Below are 22426 nucleotides of genomic sequence, written 5' to 3'. Positions count from 1 at the left end.
TGACTTCAGTCTAGTCTGTCTCAAAAATGATTTTCCTCACCCTCAAATTAATTTTTTGCTCACTTTTATTGAAGATAGGGTCAACTGAGTTTATGTCAATCTAAAAGACGGTTATTTGAGGGCAAACATTTTTTCTTCGGTCTTATTGTTTCATTTTCTTCGAGATTGGATGTTTGGGAAGCTGTCGCTGCTGTTTTCTGGAATTCTGTCAGATCGGTTTTGATTTTTGCGTTGTTTTTTGTCAAGGCTTTGTTAGTTGGCATATCAAACGTCACTTGTTTGAGTTTCCTGACAAGTTCTCGAGGTGTTACCATGAGTTCTCGGGCTGTTTTTGGATGGATTAAAACCCCAGCCGGGCTTTTAATCTATAAGCTTAGGAAAAAGCTAAGAGTTCTCTGATTGCTGTCTAATGCGGTTTGAAATAATTTTGTGAACGTGTATTTTTAATTGTGTGGTTTACTTTTCTTCTAGATCATTCGTGCGATTTCACTTATCGACTGAATTTTTAACGCTCCATTTTTTGATTTTTTTATTGATTTGATTTGCGCGAAACAAATTAAATTTGTTCGCCAATCGTTCGAGAGCAATTCTTCGGACGTTGGTCGATCAATGTTTATTCCAACCATAATTTGGCGTTTCGAGACTTCTTTTACTTCTTTTTTTCAGATTTAAATAATGTGGACTTGTGATTTTGATGATTTCATCCTTTGATAGCTTTAAGTTTTTTTCAATAATAGCTAAGAATCTGTAGGGAGGCTAATATTGATCTCGTACCTTTTATGCGGCTGGAAGAGGAGTTGTGATCTTCTGTTTTTTAATCTATTAACTGCCACAAGCAGTGTAAAAATCAATGCCATGGATTAAAAAAATTGTTTTGTCAATCTGCTGAGCAACGATCCAAAAACAAAGAGTAGTTTTTTTGCCTACATAGTTCTGAGAGAGATCTAAATGAGTAGGTGTGAAAAAAACGTTGCTAAGTGAACGAATTTTTGCTCACATGGTTTCAGAGATGTTTTTCAACCTTTTTATGAAATTGATTTTTCTCATTTATATTTACTAGCATGTGCACGCGTGGAATCTTTTCTGACCAGTCAAAGCAAATATTAGAATTCTGGACTCTTGTAACAATTTTTGTATCCTTCTTGACTTGGGTTTGGTTTAATTTGTCTTGCTAGTAGCTGTGGCTACTTCTTCATTTGATTGGATTAATTTGAGTTATTTTTTTACCGAAACTTGTTAAATAAATTGATCGTTTTTTTTTGTTGTTCAATAGTTAATTAAGAGCTTTTGTTTCAGTAAAGTTATTAAAGTTTCTTGAATTTTGAATGATTGCTGAAGGATCTTTCCAGAAAAAATAATTTTGGAACTGTTAGTATTTCCGTACCTCGGTTTTAACTGTCATTATGAATTTTGTTGGTTTTTCTGACAATACGCGGTGGTTAGTTTTCAAAAAAAATAAACTGTACTGCACGTTATATTGTGCATAATTTATTGTGTGATTTTGAATATTTTGTTCCATTCATTTACTTGAATTTTTCGGTATATTTATAAAAACATAGGTAGATATATTGATATTGTTTTTTAACTTGTATCCGGACTTGTAGAGAATTCTTGAAAAAAGTTGAATGGTTTTCTTTTTTTTGTATTTTGTCTCCCCTTTACTTTTTTGCCTCCTTTTTTTCGAGTCAACTACTATAATGAGATTCGTAGTTTGTTTAAGTAGATAGATGGCTGTATTATAGTTTATTTCTGGCTTCGAGTCGATTGATTCTAGAGTCTTACAGCTATATTTTTGTAGTTTGTCCTCTCCGTCGATGATTATGGTGACCATTTCACTACTCCATTTTCATTGAATTCTAGTGCGCAGTTGAATTTGTATATGTGACGTCATTTGTTACTCATGTGACGTCATGTGCGTCAGCTGTTATGTTATTTGTGTGATGAGTTTTCGATTTAATGCACTCATCGTCCACAAAATTACTTTTGCTCTCACTTAATGAAGTTTGAGTTCTAAAAACATTAACTAATTGAAGATCAATAGAGTGCATCTAAACGGGGCCGCAAACTAAAGTGCTTTAATTCTTGAAATTTAGATTTCTGGACGTTTTATCCCGCACATCTGAACGTTTTATCCCGTTTAGAATTCTGAACGTTTTATCCGGCACATCTAATTTTAACAGAGTTCTATTCTTAGAGCTTCTATCATACAACAATAACACTCCGAATCTAACAGTTCTGGAGAAATATAAGCGTTCGATTTATCTATGTTTTTTCCTGGCTTTTTTCAGTTCATATTATGGTCAAGGAGGACTATCGCGGTTTTTCCGTCAATCTGTCGGCTATGATTTTTAATTGTCCCCCCGGGGCACCCTGTTGTAGAAGGCAAGCATGTGCCTCCTCGAATCTCGAAGAAGCAGCTTGAATTAGTAATGATTTGGCCAGTGGGCAGTTGCTCCGTGCACTGGCCATGCTCTGTGGCAACTCTTTATCTGCTTTTCATTTATTATGTTTATTAATATTACATTTTCTGAGCTGAGAGAAATGAATTCTTCTTAAATCTTAAATTTTGATGCTTTGAATGATATGAAGATATCATGTTTGTTGTCTTTAGAACAACCCCGCTGATGCCCCTCCCGCCGAAGCAGAAGAGCCCTTGAATGAATTTGACCTGAGACACGGTCACGTGAAGGCCACGGGCAAAAACCCCTCCCAGTCTGGAACATCCTCCACATCGACCTCTGGCTCCTCCTCAACCTCCTCTTCCAGTAGCAACAAAGCTTACACTTTCACAATAGGATTCCTTCAAGGTGAGCTAATGGCATTCTTTCTATTGGTTGAAAAATATTGAAAATGAATAATACTCAACACAGGAGTTACGGTAGCTTAAATAGAGATGCAACAGCGAAATAGAAAGAGCAGGGTCCAAGGAATTATAATTTTAGAACTGATGATCAGTCCCTTTAGTTGAGGGAGTGATTTTTGTTTGAGAGATCTAGCTGAATTTGATTGGACATGATATCATAGCGTAACTTCCCAAATTTTCTGCTGCAAATAATCCAGATGAGTCAATCTTATTGGCTTGCTTTGTTCATCCTCAATTGCTTGCATTTGAAAATTAAATGAAGACAGCTTGTGACAACTGAACACTGTTCGGAGTAAAATATAGGAGACAGAAGTAATGGTTACGTGACTCTGCTTGAAGTCACTGAGAACTTCTGGCGTTTATCCGGAACTGTAAAGTGGTTGGATATAATAAGTCATAATTTCGAAGTGACGTCTGCAGAGTCACGTAGCCATGCTTAAATGTGAAATGATAACGTTTTATAATAACGGGAGTCAACTTCTGGCATTTTGACTTCTGGCACTGTAGACTTTTGGCATTTCAAAATGTGCACGTGAGTGTTTCAATAGATACAATACTACACAATGCAGAAATGCAAAAGTTTGCAATGCTAGCGACTTCAACATCCCGGGCATTTAACAAAAGACGTTTCCTATTGTTATATTGTCTGCTAATGGGTTAAAAACGGTCATTTTAAATGGTCATTTGTAAGTGCTGGGAACTGTTTCCTTTCCCCTGTTAACAGAGTTTTATAAACTATGAATAAAGTTCCTAAACCGTTGTTTATAAACCTGTGTTTAGAAAAACTCTTTGCACTAATGCACTTTGATTATTGTCTGTATGGGCTGATAAGAGCCACGAGCCAGTACATTTAGTATATACCAGAAATATCAATTAGAAATGAAAGCTTCCGATCCTGGGTTAGATTGAGGGGGAGTGGGGGGGGGGGGGGGGTGAAAAATACATAAACAGTGACAATGCCCTCTGGTATTTACAACATGCGTATTTACAATTTTAAGGTAAGCTTTCGTGATAATTTTGCATAGGCAAGTATACTCTTTTGTTTCGCGATCACTTACTTTTGCAGATCATAGAAGAAGTATGTTTATTGCACTATTTGCCTGTAAGAAATATTTTCCTGTTTGAAACTTTTAGTTTGACTGAACACAAGACTGATTTTAACCGAAATTTTTTAAATATAATTTAGCTTTGCATAAATTAATAATGTACTAATGCAGGAGAAAATTTTAATGTGCTTTAGCTTAGCTCTTAATGTAATTTATTACTTCTCATGTGTTCGAAATCTCTGCTAATTAAAAAAAAGGACAACTGATAATAGGAGTCGCCCTCAATAGTTAATTGTAAATGTTTTGTCAAAATTCTGATAAATTTTATAAGTGCATTGTATTTGAAACAGTCTTTCTCCTACAAATCGGGAGGAAGGGTCAGTTGCATTTTGATTGTTAAAAACAAATTGTTTTTGTCAGTTTTTTCTTTTTCTATTTTACAATCCGGCGTGCTTCATGCCTATATAAGTTTTTGTGCCAATTGGGGGACCTTTACTGGGTAGTATATAACCCTAAAATAACACTTTTGAGCAATTATGCTCATTTTGTCACGCAGAGATAGATTTGAAGCATGTTTTTAATTACCATGCGGATTTTGCTTACTTTAGACTATTTTCTTGGGCTGCCTATTTTGTTGGAATTTGATTCCACAAATGCGGGATGTGCTCTTTGCAGGGGCAATGCACTCGTGCGCATAATTAGAATCAGTTTTTTTGCGAAAATTTAAATCATATCAGCTTTGCGTTCAATTTGTAATTAGAAAATGAATCGATTACTAGAACTAAACTCGTAATGATTTCCGAACCCTTGTTAGGCTAAAAAGGATGAGCCGCTGGGTTTAATAGCGAAATTATTAAACAAAATTTGCAACAATTTGATTACCTTTTGATTCGTAGTATTTTGGACCTTAAGTCATAATTCTGCGATATTTGTTGTTTTCGATTGTACGGGCATGTGAACTGCACTTGCATAAATCATGGACATTATCTGAACAAGTTTGCAAGTAATATTGCTGAGAAATATTAAGACCAGTTTTGCCTAATGTGACCTCAAAGTTTTTCATGTAAATTCTATTTTATTGTAACTGAAAAATGCACAGGAAAAATTAGCTCAAAATCGGCCAAATGTTAAGTATCTACCGGCTGCTAATGACTGCTTAAACTAATTCCAGAGAAGCCTCAATTTTTTATTGGGCGAAATATACCTCAAGGTAAACTGTCTGTCCCTACTTTCTGTTTCGTTGGTGCCTTATCGTGTTCGGCACAGAAATAGTTAATTTTAGTACATCAAACTTGTCCTGATTTTCGTATTCTTAATTTTTTCATTTAGATCCTGGCTACTTGGAGATAACTAATTGAATATGATCGCTGAAACAATTCTACTGCCGGAAATAACTTTGCTCAAAACGCAGGAAAGCACCAATTCTTTAATATAAACTTTTTACCTTTTATATTAAAAATTAATTCTCAATTCTTTACAGCTCAAATGAGCTTCCTTCCTCTTTCTAAATGTGGCCCAACAATGGAATTTACTCTCTCAGGTGAATTTTCCGTTTCTTCAGAAAACTGAACTAAGAAAATTTTCAGTTTGAAATTTTCTTTAAAAAGATAATAACATTTCCATCCTCTGTTGTACCTTCAAACCAGTTTTTCCTAGATTGTTTGTTGCTTGTAAGTAAAATTAGAAGTAATTATTATTTTGCATCAATCAGTAATTAAGATTATTAATTGCTCGCAAGCGAAGTTTGTAGCACTTATATTAGTCCTGTGGTCTCGCTCGGTGGGCATTAAGTGGCCGAGCAACTCTCTTGGAGCCTTACGTTTTGCTAGCCTCAAAGTATGCGATTTACCAAAACTGTGTTGAGGAGACGTTTTCATGATGTGAGGAGGGCGGTTCTTAGTCTTAAGTTTAACCCTCCCCCTCAGCCACCCCCTCGACACCCCATCCACCCAATTCCAACCTGGCGATTTGAACTCCCTCTCATCCAGCTCCCACAACCCGGCCCCCTATCGCTTGACACCCCCCCTCCCTATTGCTTATCCCCCCTCTGCTCACACCCCATAATGCTGGCATCTCTGAGCCCCAGCTGACTACTTCCGAAGCCAACCGCTCGCCGGTCGTTTGAGACGAAATTGCCCGACGTTAGTCGGTTATATTTGATTAACTTTTTACCTTAATTTGTCTTTGGATAGGCGATAAAAATGTTTTCCCTAAAAAAGTTGACGTTTTTGTTAAGATTTTGTGCGACCTCTTCAGTTTAGTATCTAATGATAAAGCTTCGTTTTTTTGCAATTAAAAAGTTTTTTTCAATTGCTGAAACTTTAAAACGTCCCATTGCAGCTGTTGATGGGCATAAGCATGTTAGCAGAGTAACTAGCTGCCACCTGTTAATAGCATAAATAGCATGTGGAAAATGGAAAAATAGCATTACTCGCGATCAGTTTTTCAAAAAAATATAAGCCCTTTTTAAGGGAAAACAAAATCAGTGGTCGCGCCAATTTTGCAAAAAATCTTCACTTTATTACATTTTGCTCTCCCGAAAAGATCGATCGGCCGAATGAGGGCAAAGAAAATTGAGCAAGGCTAGGATGAGCTTGCATAATGGCGGGTTTTAACAAGAACTGGCCGATAAAATTACTGCAAATGCTTTTTGTTAAATATGCATCTCATCACATCTGTAAGATGTCTGTTGTTTAATTGCTCTCGTAGATAAGCAATTATTGCAAATGTGTGATTCTTTTTTATGCAAAATTTTCGCTTGACCGTTTTGACTTTTCGAGTGGCTTTTAGCGCTTGACTTTTTGCGTTTTGCGTGATCTAAAATTCCCTCTCAATCACAATTTCAAGCAGCTGAACTCAATTGGCGGCAATTTAATACTCAAAGTGAAATGAAAAGTGCGCCGAAACTGGTGCCATTTTTCACTTTAAATCTTAATAGTGGTTTTATATTCACCTCGAATGTGGTTATTTGAAGCCCACTATTGAACTTCGTAGTCCCATTTCGGCTCCCCCCCCCCCCCCCCCCCCCGACTGAAGCAGGCTGCAATTGATTAGAGCTCCCAGTAGTCGTTCGAGAGCAATTCTTCCGACGTTTAATGGGTTATGTATTTTATATTTAAATTTTAACGAAGAGTAGGCTTTCTTGTATCGTTAATTGGCATGAGAAATGAAATGTTTAAAATTTTAGTTCCCAAAAACGCCATGACAGTCGATACAGTTAAAAACAGTGGATCCAGTTTCTTGATGTAATTTAATCGACTCTTCAAAAAAAGTAATGCAAGGATAAAATGATAAAATTCAAAAGTTCGTTATACACACAATAGAATGGAGTGCAAAAATAAAGACCAGCTGTAATTTGAATTTTCACATTAAGTAACTTCCCTTCGTACAACATACTGTCATTTGGCTACAAGAACTAAAAATGGTGATGAGGAGACAGGGTGATTTTTTTTACAAAATAACAACAAACAAGAGTTTGCTACCCTCTGTTTCCTGTCCCCTTGCAATAGAATTGAGCTCCAATGGTTCTGAAGTTAATCGGTTGTTTAGTCGTTTCTTAAAGAGTCATTATATGGGTAAGTGTAAACCGCAATTAGAAGATATCACTTTTATGCAAGTTTTTTATGAATTAGGCTTTCTTTCATTTCTGTCCTATTGGTTCACTGTTAACAGCTGTACTGGAAAACAGTGCCATATTCTGGTTACTTTACTCGAGTAAAATGTACGTTTTGCGACGGAATGGGTAAATAGATCTCATCGCTAATGAATTGAAAGATTTGGTTGTACTTTTTTCTACAACTTGATGGATTGAAGATAGTTGTTATTTTCAGTGTCGCACTACATCGAAAGACACTTCAGTGCAGAGAGCGAGGCTTTGAGGAACGAATGGATTGAGGCAATCACTCGTGTGTGCGACAGTAGTAGCAGCGGTGGCATCAACACATACGCTAACAGTAGTAGTGTCGATCCAGGTTTAGTGTCTCCCCTTTCACACCTGAGCACAGCGCCCTCATCTACCACAACAACTTCCACAGTGAACAACAGCACACATACAGGTGATCCTGTTTTTTAATGAAACTTGAAAGTTGATTACATAAAGGCGTGGTATAATTTGTATACGTGCCGCATATTTATATCTCCATGAATATTACCACACGGTTGTTATCGCCACCGAGAAGTTATGACAACCGTGTGGTAATTTTTTTAATCAACACCTGTTGCGATCATTTCAAAACCGAACACATTTTTATTGGTTTTTCATTTTTATTTTTTGTGGACAATTACATTTTCAAAGGTAAGTGATATTTCTTCGGATCTGTTCTTCGTTTTGTCCTCATGCCCCCTCCTCTCTCTCACACACACATACACACGCACCCAAGCGCACACCCACACACACACACGCACGCACACACACTCACACATACTTACACACTTACAAACACACACATAAACACACACACACACACACGCGCGCACATGCACGCACACACACACACACGCAAAACACACACGCACCCAAGCACACACGCACACACACAAACAGACATACACACACATGCACACACACACACAACACACACACACACACCCACACTCACACATACTTACACACTTACAAACACACACATAAACTCACACCCACACGCACATGCACGCACACACACACACGCAAAACACACAAACACTCGCTCACAAACACACACACCACACAACACACACACACAAACGTACGCACACACACTTACAAACACACACACACACACACACACACACACACACACACACTTGTACACACATACACAACCTAAAACACACACGCACACACACACATGCACGTACACACGCACCCACGCACACTTACACACACACGCAAACACTCACGCACACACTTACACATACACACACATACACACACTTAGACACACACAACTGCAAACACACACACACACACACACGCACAGGCAGGCACACACACGCGCGCGCGCACACGTACGCACAAACACACCCACACGCACGGACACACAACACAGACACCACGCACAAGTTTTTTTGGACAACAAGATTATCAAACTGTTTCCATCATTAGACTACGAGTTGATCACCACTCTTTTATGGCCACTGTTTACTTAGTAACAGTGGCGATAAAAGAGTGTGATAAACTCGTAGTCTAATGCTGAAGTGTTTCTAGTGTCGATCAGGCATTAAAATTTATTACACTGGCAGTTTATTTAATTGTTATTATCGCAACAGGTGTTGATTAAATTGATTTATTGCTGCGATAGCTAGTTGGAGATTATATCGGCGAGCTGTATATTAGACCACTGCGACTTATCGAGTTGTAAATGGATTGAAACCATTAATGACGAGCGTCAAAAATAGTAGTCTAATATGCGTGTTCATATAAAGCTTGCGTGTTTTTTTGCATGGGTTAATATAGCTGTCGTACAAACAAAACTGTTTAATAGCCGCGTCAGCAATTCCAGGCGGCTATATAGCGCTCCTAATTTTTTTTACCGTCTAACAGATTTTTGTTTCGTCCTACCCTGACTTCTTGGAATTGACTTTTTCAATGACTTCAGTGACTTCAACTGCTTTGCAGTTAAAATTTAGTTCTCGTAACGTCATTTCTGCTTTTAGGTCAATTGCGTGACTTGCCTCACTCAAAACAATGACTTCTGAACTCACTTATGGAACTTTGATTTTTATGAACATTTACTAATTGAAGGTCAATAGTGTGCATCTAAGTAGTGCCAAACTTATATACCCTAGTTCCTGAGTAGTAGAATCTTGAGTTTTAATATCAAATATTAGTTTTGAAAAAGCTCCATTAGGGCTTTTTCCTTTAAGAGCAAATGTGTCTCATAAAAATGACAGTCCGAATCTAACCCAAAAAGCCTAGTGGTCTATTAAAAAGCTGGTGGTCGATCCGTCAATCTTATTTCTTTAGTTGTTTCAATTTCATGGTCGGCCACAAGCGTCTAAAGCGGCTATTTTCCGGCAATCTGGCGGCTATGTTTATTGAAGATACTGAAGATTATGTCAATTGTCCTTTTATACTACATATCGTTTGACAATTTACGTAATAGCTAGTATTATTGGACAGTTGGCGTCACGGGCACCTGTATTATTGGATTTCCGACGTAATAATCGGTGTTAATGACGACCCGTTTTGCGCGTAAGCTTCTTATAATAACGGATGCAAAATTCATGCACATCTGTAAATAAATTGCTTGGGATATCAAAACTCATCAAACAGATAAGATAGTTTTTTATTTTTAAATTTTCTGCTGATTTTGTCTTTAGCGATTAAAGACAAGTTTCAGCAGAAAATCAGTTCAAAGCGAAAGTTAAGTTCTAGCTGAGCTTAGCTCTAAAAATTAAGCAACGCTTTTTAATTGATAAACATGAGAACTTATTCAAAACTTGTGTGTATTACGGAGATATCAACGGGTGTGACTTTTGTTTGTTTTCCGCGAATCAGAAGAATTATCAGCTGCTTATCGTTGAATTAAGGCGATTTTACGGACCTTATCTGATGTGTTGCTATTTGCTATCGCCCCAAAACAAACGATAGAATATCAGACCTTAAAGTTCTTGAGCATTGTTGTTTTGCAAAACAGACTTTCGCCTTTCCATGGTTTCTATACTCATTGGGTAGTGGTGTTAGAGGTAATTTTTGAAATCCTCTTTTTTGTTATTAATAGCTGAAATAACGAGCTATTATTGGCCTTCTTTTTGTTGTTTTTAATTGCTCTTGAACGAAGTTGGGAACAATGATTGTAAACATTATCTTTTTGCGAAATTTGCGCCTGACCGTTTTGACTTTTACGCCCTTGTTTTTTTTCGTTTTACGTGATATAAAGATCCCCCGACTGAAGCAGGCTGTAATAAATGCAAGCTCCCTCTGGTCGTTCGCGAGCAATTTTTCCGACGTTAGTCGTTTATGTTTAAAACTCAGAGGAGCGTTGATTCTCTTGAGGTTTTTTTTAAACGGAAGTACTGTGTTCAAACAGTGTTTTGACCTAAAATAGAAAATTGTGATTAACTTGCCGAATACGCGTACTAATTTTTGGCAAGCGATAGAAGTTTTATGTTCATGCGCTGCATGGATTGAATGACTATTCGACGTTCAAAATTTTTGTTCTTCGAGAGAATTGCGCGTATAGCCGTTTTGTCCATTTGGTTCAATTGATTTGCCTGTAGTTTAATTTTTTGTGGAACATTTTGTTTTTGGTGAAAGCTGTATTAATACGTAACCCTCTGGGATTAATGTTACAGCGTTTTTGAGATCCTAATAAATTGTTTGAAGCGCAAAATTGGCTCGTATCTTAATTTTTAGTTAATTTTTGGCTATTTTCAGAATTCTCGGCATCTTGTGGATCTTTGAACAGAGTTTTTCTAAGTGGTGTTTACTGTAAGGGACCTACATTGCGTTCTGCAGTCTTTGATGTGGTGCTTTTTGTAATAAATGGGGGTTGTTCGTTTGGCGGTATTGCCAACGCTTCCAGTAGTTTCTTGAGTTTTCTGGCCTGATCTTTTTAATTCATTGTTAGCGTCAATTTTTGTGACCTTTTAATAACGCGCTAAGAAGTCAAACAGGAATTGTTTCTGGGAATGCTATCGCTCAACAGTCGAATTTACGAACGGGACGTGTTTTCCTCCTCTTTGATATGAGGTTTTGGGTCTATTGTTTGATAAGTGTTTCTTCTCAAAAAATGTCCAGGGGCCGATAAGTTGTTAGAAAAAGGATCTGTGGCCAAAAAGTTGTTCAGAAAATGGTCTGTGACAGAAAATATTTGATACTGAGAAAGTCAATTTTGGATAACTTGCTTGTCACTTTTTTTGGATAAAGTTCGCCATTTTTGAGTGATACTCTTCGGTTTAAATTGAAGTGAAGAAGCTCTGGATCTTTGCATTTTGCTGCTTAAAAGCACCAACTCGACAACTGTTTCCTTAGAAGATCTACAAAATGGCGTTTTCAATTAAAAACACAAAACAATCATCAACCATCAGAAGCTGATCATCAACCATCGGAAACAAGATTTTTAACAAGTTGTAAGTTACTACTGTTTGTCTCTTTTGGGATTACTTGTGTTTTATCTGTGTTTTATGCGTTTTTAGTTTTGAAAATTGGTTGTTGCTCCCCTCACTTTACCACTTTCGTAGTTTTGTGTCTGTTTGTTTGAAACAAAATCAGTTTTTTTAATGAAATTAATTTGATGCATCACGCACGTATCAACAGTTAATTTCAGGAGGCTGCCCAAAGCACGGGTATTTCAATTTTTTTCTGTTCCAGCGAGAGGTGGTAGTGGGGGTGGTGTTGGCCAGAGTAATGATCACTCCAGCTCCAATGGGAGACCCACAACTAATGCTTCATACCACTACACTACTTCCCACCACAATCTCAGACAGAGGACCACCTCTCCTTCAGCTGGAGACACAAAGTCATCCTCAGCTGTCGTGACATACCCAACATACGATGATTTCGACAAACTCAAGGTTCACCTCATTCCTATCACACTATTTTGCATTAAACTCTTGACGTTGAAATATGACCACTAATAATGCTGCTCTCAAACGAAGTTTGACGAGTTTTTGTTTGTCTAGAGGGTCTAGTGGGACCAAATTCGTTGTAATCAGGCTATAGGATATTTAACAATACAATGGTTGTGAAAGTCGCCCAGCTTTTTCGCCTTTCTGAAATTTTCTGGTAAATTGCTGGAAATTTCATGATGCATTTTACGATCAAGATGCATTTCAAGAAATTTTTCGATGCATTTTTTTCAGTTATTGCAAAACACAACGCTTTAGGGGCACAATTTTGTACCCTCAGTGCGAAGAAATGTTGAAAGCATGGTTTACGAGCAAAGACTAGAGGAGTCTATGACAATTTCAGGCGAAAACCGAAAACTTCAAAGTTTTGCAAAACAGATGCAAAAATACATTTGATAAAAAATAAAACGACGGTTCCTTTTCATAAATTTTAAAAACTTCCAATTATTTAAGGATTTGCGAGAACAGCAATCTTTAAGTGGGGTTTTGGCATTAAGCTACAGTGATCGTTTTTTTGTGGTTAAGCTATAGGATAGTGGGAAGTCCACGAAAAAAAAGCACAAAATGGCATCTTCAAGAGTCCTCAATTTTTGCGCTTCCTCCCAATTTCACGCCAAATTGCTTTGAGGTCGATTTTCGTCTTTTTGTTTTAACACGGTTAGGGGACAAATTTCTTAATTGCTCTCAAACGAATTTTGAAGCAATTATTGTAAAAGTGTGTCTTTTTTATGTAAAATTTTTGCTTGATGTTTTTGCGCTTTTCTAGAATAATCTTTGATTTTTTCACATTTTATCTTTTTTGAGTGATCTATGTTGCGCTTGTTCTGAAATAAAGTTCGTTGGTTAAAGGAATTGTGAGTGAACGAAAATCAAAGACACTGTAGTTAAGTGGTTAAGATGTCAGGATGCCAACATGCAGCCAAGTGGGGTAGTTTTTGAACTCATAAAACATTTCTAAGCTAGCGCCACCCTAAATTAAAATGCCCACGTCTGTCGTTCGAGAGCAATTCATCCGATGTTAGTCTGTTTGTTGTTCTTATTAATAGCCGCACAGCGATAGCTGGGGCTATTATTGGCCTTCTCTTGGTTCTTTTATTTCGTCAAGATTTTTGTTGACCATATGACGTCACAACCACTTCAAATCTGCTTTTTGTCCATTCGCTCATGCAATTTCAACTGAAGTGTGTGTGACTCCATTTTCGCTCTTAGTGGAGCGAGTTTTTTGTTCATTCGCGTGATTAAATTTTTGGTCGCACTTGACTTACCTCACTCTCAAAAATGACTTCCTCACTTTGAAATTGACATTACTTTTATTTACTTTAATATTTACTTTAATTCAAAGAGATATGGTCAAATGGTTATGTGTCACTCTAAATGAAGGTTATTTGAGAGCAGGTAATAGAGGCAGCAAAAACTTATACAAATTTTTACTCAAAATATAACATATCAGCCTTCAATGAAAAGACGAATTTTTTGTTCTGTCTTTTTTACTGTTTTTAATTGCTCTTGAACGAAGTTCATAGCAATTATTGTAAATGCGTGTGTCTTTCTGCAAAATTTTTGCTTGACAGTTTTGACTTTTCGAGTTTCTTTTACGCCCTTGACTTCTTGCGTTTCGCGTGATCTAAAATTCTCTCTCCATCACAATTTCAAGCAGCTGAACTCAATTGGCGGCTATTTAATACTAAAAGTCAATTGAAAAGTGCGCCGAAACTGGTGCAATTTTGCACTTTAAATCTTAATAGTTAATAGTGGTATATGTTAACCTCTAATGTGGTTATTTGAAGCCCACTATTGAACTTCTTAGTCCCACTTAGGCTCCCCCCCCCCACTAAAGCAGGCTGCAATTTGTTGGAGCTCTAACTAGTCGTTCGAGCGTTCGAGAGCAGTTCTTCCGACTTTTAGTCGGTTATGTTTTTGAGACTGAAGATCTACCAAGCTATTGCAGCTATTTTCTGGCAATCTGCCAGCTATGTTTGTAAAAATTGTTTTCAAGAAAACGCTCTTTGATCTCAGAAGAATTGGGGTATCCTTTTACCACATTGGTATAGAATCTAAGAAATAAGCACCAATTATTTGTTTTCTAATCCTGTCTTATGATCCCAATTGCAGTTTATTTATTGTTATAAACCACGGGCGCCGGGCGCATAAAAGTTATATGGCCACTAAGCGGGTGAGGGGGGGGGGGGGAGAATAGATACGATATTTCAACAAAATCGTCTCGGTGTAGCTTACGTTATTTTTTCAAGGACTCACGATTTGAGCTGCCCAATGCAGCTTCATTTTGATGTTTCATACTTCGGAAGTTGATTAATTGCTCTCAAATAATATTTTTAGCAATTTAATTAGTCCTGTGGTCTTTTTGCTTGTGCGATTTTTTGTCTGACGCTTTTAACTTTTTCGTTCTCACAAACGGAATCAACAGTAAAGCCCGATGGGCATTACGTGGCTGAGCAAATCGCTTGGAGCCTTGATAGTCTTAAGTATGCGATTCACCGAAATCTAATTCTTAAATGTTAAACCCTGCCTCAGTCACCCTTCTAAAACTTCGCGATCAAATGATATTCGGAGAAAAAGTCTTTCCGATAGAAAGAACACCTATTGCGTGCTCTCAGTATTTCGGACTGTAACATGTTGATTTAATGTGCTAAAAAGCTGTTTTAAGAGATTAAAAATATTTTGGTTGCCAGATTAAAAATAATTGGTTAACTTACTGAGGATTTCATGCAGCTATAAAGTGGCCTTTACTTGTTCTAAAACGACATTTGTTTCAACACAGTCACTTCATAGCATTTGGTTCGATGTTAGGCGGGTACGTCAGTTTTCCAACTTACGAGGGGCTTATTGTTGTAGGTGCTTGGACAGGGATCTTTCGGGAAAGTGATGTTGGTGCGGGAGAAAAGGAAGAACGAAAATGGCGAGCAGCAACTGATGGCCATGAAGATACTGAAGAAGAGTACCTTGGTGGCCAAGAACGAAGTGTCTCACACGCTAACTGAAAAACACGTCTTACAATCTGTGTCCCACTCCTTCCTCACTCGACTCATCTATGCCTTCCAGGACAAGTACAGACTGTTCTTTGTCATGGAGTACGCACACGGCGGAGAGCTTTTCTACCACCTTGGTTAGATATCTATCATATTAATGTAATAATACGGACAGTGTGCTCGATGATGTCAGCTCGCGCATCAATCTCTAAGTAGACAATAAATAACATTCCTTCCTATTTTCCTCCCTTTTTATATTTTTATCCCTCTGTGCACGTGTTTTTAATTATTCTCAAACCAAGTCCGAAGGACTCATTGTTGTCATATGTCTTTTCAATTCATCGGTTTCGTTCTATAATGTTTTCGCTCGCCTCATGATTTGACTTTATTGACTAATTATTGTAAACGCGTCTTTTTTTTTACAAAAAATTTTTGACTGACCGTTTTTGCGCTTTTTTTAGAACGTTCCTTGACTTCTCAAGTAACTTTTTCACGCTTCTTTTCTTCATTTTTGAGTAATCCCAATTGCTCTCTCTCTCTCTCTCTCTCTCTCTCTCTCTCTCTCTCTCTCTCTCTCTCTCTCTCTCTCTCTTTCTCTCTCTCTCTCTCTCTCTCTCTCTCTCTCTCTCTCTCGCTCTCTCTCTCTCTCTCTCGGAAGCAAAGTTTGGTTCTATTATTGTCGCTAACAATGGTTCAATTATTATTAACCAGAAATTCCCCGACGATGAAGATTGCAGATAAACATACCCAATTTCTCAAAAAAAGCTACTATCTGCCAGGTATGTTAACATATGGAAACCCTAATATCGGTACATGGCCAAGGATTTAAGTTTCTGGTTTTTCATAATTGAACTATTGGTTGGTGTAAAATCTTTAAAATTTCGGTAAAACTTTGTTTCATAATTGCAGGTTTAACAATATTTTGAAAAATTGTTGTTGCAAAATATTTAAGTATTTTGGCTCTGACCTGTTTTTGCTTTTTAATTAGACGACGCACGGCTATGTATCTTTCTCAACCTCGAATGCTAAATAATGAAATGTCCTTGCTTTTCTCCTCAATTTTTCTTTTGAAATTTGATTTTTTTCAATTTGATTCTTTCAAAATTTACAAAGTCTTTTTGTTTTTATTTCTTAATCTGTGATTTTACGACGCTTCCGTATTCTGCATATTCCAGCATGTGTTATTCTAGCCATCCATGAAGAATTATAGTTTTGTTTGGTTTTTCCTTTTGTTTTAAAGAATTTTAATGATTTTAGCCTTCTAAGATTTTTAATTGCTCTCAAACGACGTTTGTAGCAATTATATTAGTCCTGTCGTTCTTTTTATTTTATGCAATTGTTCGCTTGATAAATTTTTCGTCTGACGCATTTGACTTTTCGTCCTTAAAAACGGAATAAACAGGTAGCGCCCAGCAGGCATTAAGTTTTCTTAGCGCCTTTCAGTTCACTAGTCTTCAAGTATGCGATTCACAGAATCTGTTTTGGAGACTTATATTTATGGTGCGAAAGGCGGTTCTTAGAGATTACCTCCCCCCCCCGCTGCGCTCACTTACGCCCCTTCAAGATTTAAAGTCTCGTGATTGATTGATTTAAAGTCTCGTGCCTGTAGGCTCTGCTTACTACAAAAGATGCAGGTTTCTTTTTCTTTAAATGCAGGTTGTCTCTTTCTATGCAAAGTGACAAAAACAGAAATTTTTCACAATTTTCTCATTTTTCGTTTTCTTCAAAAATAGAGATGTCTATGAGCTCATTACGGCGTGGCTAATATTTTTTGTTGGATAACTCCTTTTCATTTCATGAAACAACGGTTTCGTTTGTTTTTGCACTTACAGTACATAAAAAATGTTGAATTTGCCTAATTTTTCATGTTATTCTTTTCTGGCAAATTTTATTTTTTTTTTACTTTTTCTGCATTGATGCATTCTGCAAGGAGATATTAGCTATTGAAAAAGGCAGTTCAGTCGGGGGATACGGCTTTGAGTCGTTTCCAGAATTATTAAAATTTTGATTAGTATTTTTTGACCTGCATTTTTTTCGGGTAGAGGTTTTGGTATTAAACGATATTTTGCTTTTGAGTATTATTGTGTCCTTTGTATTGTTTATAGCTGCGAAGCTGTAAGCTGAGCGTAGCTATATTGCGGTGCTCTTGGTTTTTTTTTGTTTCGTCGTCTGACGCTTTATTTTCGTTTTACATTTGTTCTAGAACATTCTGTCTCGTCACTGCTTAAATGGCTTTTTCGCACTTGATTTCACGCTTTCTGCGTGACCTAAATTGCGGTTATTCAGAAACAGAATATGTTCCTAAAACAAAGTTGATTGTAAGGAAACAGATTGTATGGTCCGACAGCCGAGTGGTTAAGGCGACTGGCTGTTAATCCGGAGATCGCCGGTTCGAGACGCGACAGGGAAACTTTTTTTGCACCCAAAAACAACCTCCTTTGAAATAAACTTGTAAGTTTTATAGGCGGCGGCGATAACTATTATCAACTCACTTCTGTATCTTTTTCCATCTGTATTTTACGGCACGCAAGTCTATTTCGCAGCTATTCCGGCTATCTGCCGGCTATGTTTAAATTATTCTTTGAAACTGTCAGTTTATTTCGTGTATGCTGTCTCCGACAAAACAGAATTTAATCTTCTAGTTATCTTATTTTAATTGTTCTGACGCTGAAACACAAAATTGACAGTTTTCGTTAGTACGAAATTTAGTTTTTTTAATCATTCAGTTCATTTTCTTTGTATATATGGTTTTGCACTCAGCTTTTTTTTCACTGGAGAGTTGATTGTGAAGTTCCAAGTTTCTAAGACCGTTATCATGGGTTATTTTGTTATATATATTTTTTATCCCGATCTGTTTTTTGAGCCTATCAGTAATAGTTCATCCTAAGATTTTTTCAACGTTATTAGATATGTTTTTAGTGTAACGAAATTTTGCCGTATCAGATTTGCATTTAGTTTTTCTGCTGAAATTATGCAGAAAAAGTTTTAAATCTGTACGTCTTTGTTTTTATTGGTTCTGAATGAAGTCGTAATGGTTTTTTAATTAATCTCGAAGGAAGTATGAATGAAGAAGTTATTGTGAACGTGTTTTTTATGATAAAAAATTTTTGATTGACCATTTTTGGTCTTTTGTTCTAAAACATTCTCTGTTTTCCCAAGTGATTTTTTCACGCTTCACTTTGTTTTGAGTAATCTCAATTGCTCTCATTTAGAATTCTTTCACTCATTGAGTAAATCAACATAGTGGATACCTTCAAGGTCAGAAGACCACAATCAAAAGAAAAACCGGAATCAACATAAAAAGCGCGGTCACTAACTCATAGTGCATTAGGTTATCAAATTTTGTTAAAACGATTGCTGGCTGGCATTAGTATTAAGCTTAATAGCCTTCAGTGTAGAAGTTGAATTAAGTATACTTCTAGAATCTAACTGAAACTGCACACCAAATTAATACTTTTTGATACTCAGTAAAAAAATTCGTTCATGTTTTCTTTTCTTTTTCAATTCCGATGTGCATCAAGCCGGTTGCATCAAGGGGGTCAATCTTGGCTAATTCCGGCTATTTTGTGCTTTTTACACATGCGTCTCATTACAGGAAAAGAGCGGCGCTTTGAGGAGCCTAAAGCGAGATTCTACGCTGCTGAAATTGCCCTTGGCATCAATCACCTTCATAAGCACAACATACTGTACAGGGATATTAAGTTGGAGAACATTATGATCGACCACGAGGGCCACATCAAAATCACGGATTTTGGATTGTGCAAGAAAGGGATTGACGATGCCCAGACCTTCTGCGGTACACCAGAGTACCTCGCACCTGAAGTGATTGCTCTCAGGAGGGACTACTTTCACCTGAGCAACAATAGTGCTAACAACAAGTAGGTACCAGTTTCATACAATTAATGTATGTGTTCATCATTCTCTACCAATCATGAGCAAGTGAAAGATGTTCCGGGCACAAGCGGTTTTTATGTCCAAATTTTCAATATATGCCTTGCTATATAGCACATTACTATGTAAAAATAGCACGTGCGCCCGGCGGCGTAAAATTTAAATACCAACCAATCTTTGGGGGTTAATCTGTATAATGGTACAGAATAGGTTCAAATTCAAATAATGATATTAAACAATTTTGCTTATAATTTTAGATCTTTTATCCTAATTGAATCTCGTAATTTCATCAAGAAGTGGCTGAAAATCATTAGAGCTTAAGATACACCAGTGTATCTTAAGTTCTATTAGAGGCCCTCAGCTGGTTTTAGCAGTCTATGAGGTTCTTAGAATGTTAAAGTCGCTGGAAAGGCCTATATTTCAAGGTGAAAAGGTCCTTTTTTTAGCCCCAAATTGCGCAGTTTTTCACGTTTCCGCCGTGTTTAAGTTTTTTCGTGAAGGGTCCTAAATTGACGTTGGTAACAGCCATAAAGGGTCTTGCAGATGCTAAAATTCTTTTTATTTCCGTATTTTCAACTACAGGTACTAGTGATGCCAACTTAAACGCAACAAATTGGTAGGAATTTTGTAATTTTTTGAAAATGTTTGTCGTTTTTTGAGTTTGTTGAATGTTAGGGGCCAAGGAAGCTTTTTGAACAAATTAAGCGTCGGTTAATTGGTTAATGAGTCAATTTTAGCTGCACAATAATTGTTTTTGAGGATATTATTTTCATGAATTCTGTCAACTTTTAAAAAAAATCGGCTAATTTTTGGCTAATTTTGGTAAAATAGCGAAAATAAAAAAATTGGAAGTAAAAACGTTCTTGACATTACAAGCAAAATTGCGGCCAGACAGAGAAATACAATATAATAAATGAAATAATAGCGGCCAGACAGAAAAATACAATTTAATAAATGAAATAATAGCATTCAAATTGTAGGTCCTTCTGGGATTGAAGAGTCGAATACCGAAGTTTTCTATAAAAAGGTAAAATAGCGAATATAGAAAACTTGGAATGAAAAACGTTCTTGACATTACAAGCAAACTTCCTGATACATGATACAAAAACCAATTCTGTCTTGCAAAATTTACAGAAGAACTAACTTGCAATCTGGTTGGACAAAAAACGACAGATGCAAAAATGAAAAGATTTAACAAATTTTGAATCTTGTCATTTTTGCATTTGTCGTTTTTTGTCCGACCGGATTTTAACTTAGGTCTTCTGTAGATTTGGCAAGACAGAGTTGGTTTTATATAATGTATGGGGAAGTCTGCATGTAATGTCAAGAACGTTTTTCCTTCCAAAATTTCTATTTTCGCTATTTTACCTTTTGATAGAAAACTTCGGTATTCGACTCTTCAATCCCAGAAAGACCTACAATTTGAATGCTATTATTTCATTTATTAAATTGTATTTTTCTGTCTGGCCGCTATTATTTCATTTATTATATTGTTGTTTTCTGTCTGGCCGCAATTTTGCTTGTAATGTCAAGAACGTTTTTAATTCCAAATTTTCTATTTTCGCTATTTTAACAAAATTAGCCAAAATTTTTCGGTATTCGACTCTTCAATCCCAGAAGGACCTATAATTTGAATGCTATTATTTCATTTATTAAATTGTATTTTTCTATCTGGCCGCTAATGTTCAATTGGTCTGGTGTTCAGGTCGGGGAGTCTTTTGTTACCGGAACTGTCCTGTTGTATTTAAGATGTGTTCAAACTTTTTACATGACTTTGAGCGTTCAAAAAGGGTTAAACCTGAAAAGCGCAGTAGGCATTAAGTGCCCCTAGAGGCAACCTGCTTGTATAGGGAGTCTTTCACTTGCTAATTTTTCAAAATTCTAAATATTGCTGGGTTTTCCTTTAAATGTGTTCACATTTTTGTACTACTTTAAGCTTTCAAAGAGAAATAAAGACAAAAAAACCTTGTCGGCACTTAGTGCCATTAGAAGTCATGTTTTGGCAAATTGCAATTGCTTGGTGTGCTAAAACTGTTGAGAACGCCTGAGTTTTGGCTGGAAAGATATGTTTTTAAGTTTCTAAGTCCAACTTCGTAAGTGTTCTCCCGTTTTCCCAATTTATCTGGGTTTACTTGCTAAATGTCTTTATTTGACGTTGTTCATAGCTCAGAAAGGTATGTTGCAACCTAATTTTTTCTTGGTATTTTTTGGTATATGTATTGTTAACAGTAATTTAAACACATAAAATTGTTGCAATTTATTATGTATTTTGAAAATTTGTGTCATATTTTGAGTTTATCTACATTTACGGGGCAATGGATTTTCTGAATGTTCGTGCGTGGTGCAGTGGGCAGATTTAAGCAGAGGAATTTTGGATTTGATGACATCAGCTTCAAGAGCTCAATCAGTTTTAGTGATTTAATCTAATTTTTTCATTGCTCTTGAACGAAGTTCAAAAATTATTGTAAACGCGTTGGTCTTTCTTAGGCAATTTTTTTGCTTGATTTTCTAGAACATTTGCGTTTTTTTTTCTAGAACATTCTCAGATGACTTTTTTACGCTTTCGTTCTTCATTTTTTTGTTCTTCATTTTGTCGTTCTTCACTCCGAAGTAAAGCTTGTTGCTAATATATAAAATCGGTTGCAGCAGAGTAAAAAGGGCCTGATAGCCGAGTAAAATTGGTTGCAGCATAGCAACAAGGGCCTGATAGCCGAGTGGGCAGTGCTTCTGGGCGAGTGTAATTTGTTTGAATCCCGGTGTGGTCAAATGTTCTTGCACCCGCTTGTCGTTCGAGACCAATTCTTCCGACCTTAGTCGTTTTATGTTTCGTTTATTGATTTTTGTTGGTGGTTATCGTATATGTCCGATCAGGTTCTTGTTGAGTCTGCAAGCTGGATATCCAGTTTTTTATGCATGCAGGATTTGTTTCTGAAGACTTAAGTTTTTTAGAATTAAGATGAATTTTTATAATTGCTCTCAAACGAAGTTTGTTTCAATTATATTAGTCCTGTGGTCTTTTGTTAATGCAATTTTTTGCTTGACCGACTTCGTCTGACTAATTAATAGCCGCCATCAGCCTCTCAATG

The 22426-nt window shown here is 36.7% G+C and overlaps 2 protein-coding genes across 3 annotated transcripts in view; one reads left to right on the top strand and one right to left on the bottom strand.

The window, feature by feature from the left end:
* The window catches only part of LOC142339695 (uncharacterized), a 424533-nt gene that overhangs the window by 179817 nt on the left and 222290 nt on the right, over window positions 1–22426 (bottom strand). The gene's annotated exons all lie outside the window — the stretch shown is intronic.
* Window positions 1–22426, top strand: part of LOC142339087 (RAC-beta serine/threonine-protein kinase-like) — a 38324-nt gene that overhangs the window by 6959 nt on the left and 8939 nt on the right. For both annotated transcript variants that reach the window (XM_075388800.1, XM_075388801.1), the window contains exons 4-8: window positions 2612–2807; window positions 7740–7964; window positions 12206–12408; window positions 15316–15586; window positions 19045–19327. In XM_075388800.1, coding sequence (XP_075244915.1) covers window positions 2612–2807; window positions 7740–7964; window positions 12206–12408; window positions 15316–15586; window positions 19045–19327 — 1178 coding nt within the window. The remainder of the gene's footprint in view (window positions 1–2611; window positions 2808–7739; window positions 7965–12205; window positions 12409–15315; window positions 15587–19044; window positions 19328–22426) is intronic.

This window comes from Convolutriloba macropyga, chromosome 5, assembly GCF_964194025.1.
Source record: "Convolutriloba macropyga chromosome 5, txConMacr16.3, whole genome shotgun sequence".
Lineage (NCBI taxonomy): Eukaryota > Metazoa > Xenacoelomorpha > Acoela > Convolutidae > Convolutriloba > Convolutriloba macropyga.
The sequence above is the reverse complement of the archived record's forward strand: the minus strand, read 5'-3'. Positions and strand labels throughout refer to the sequence as shown.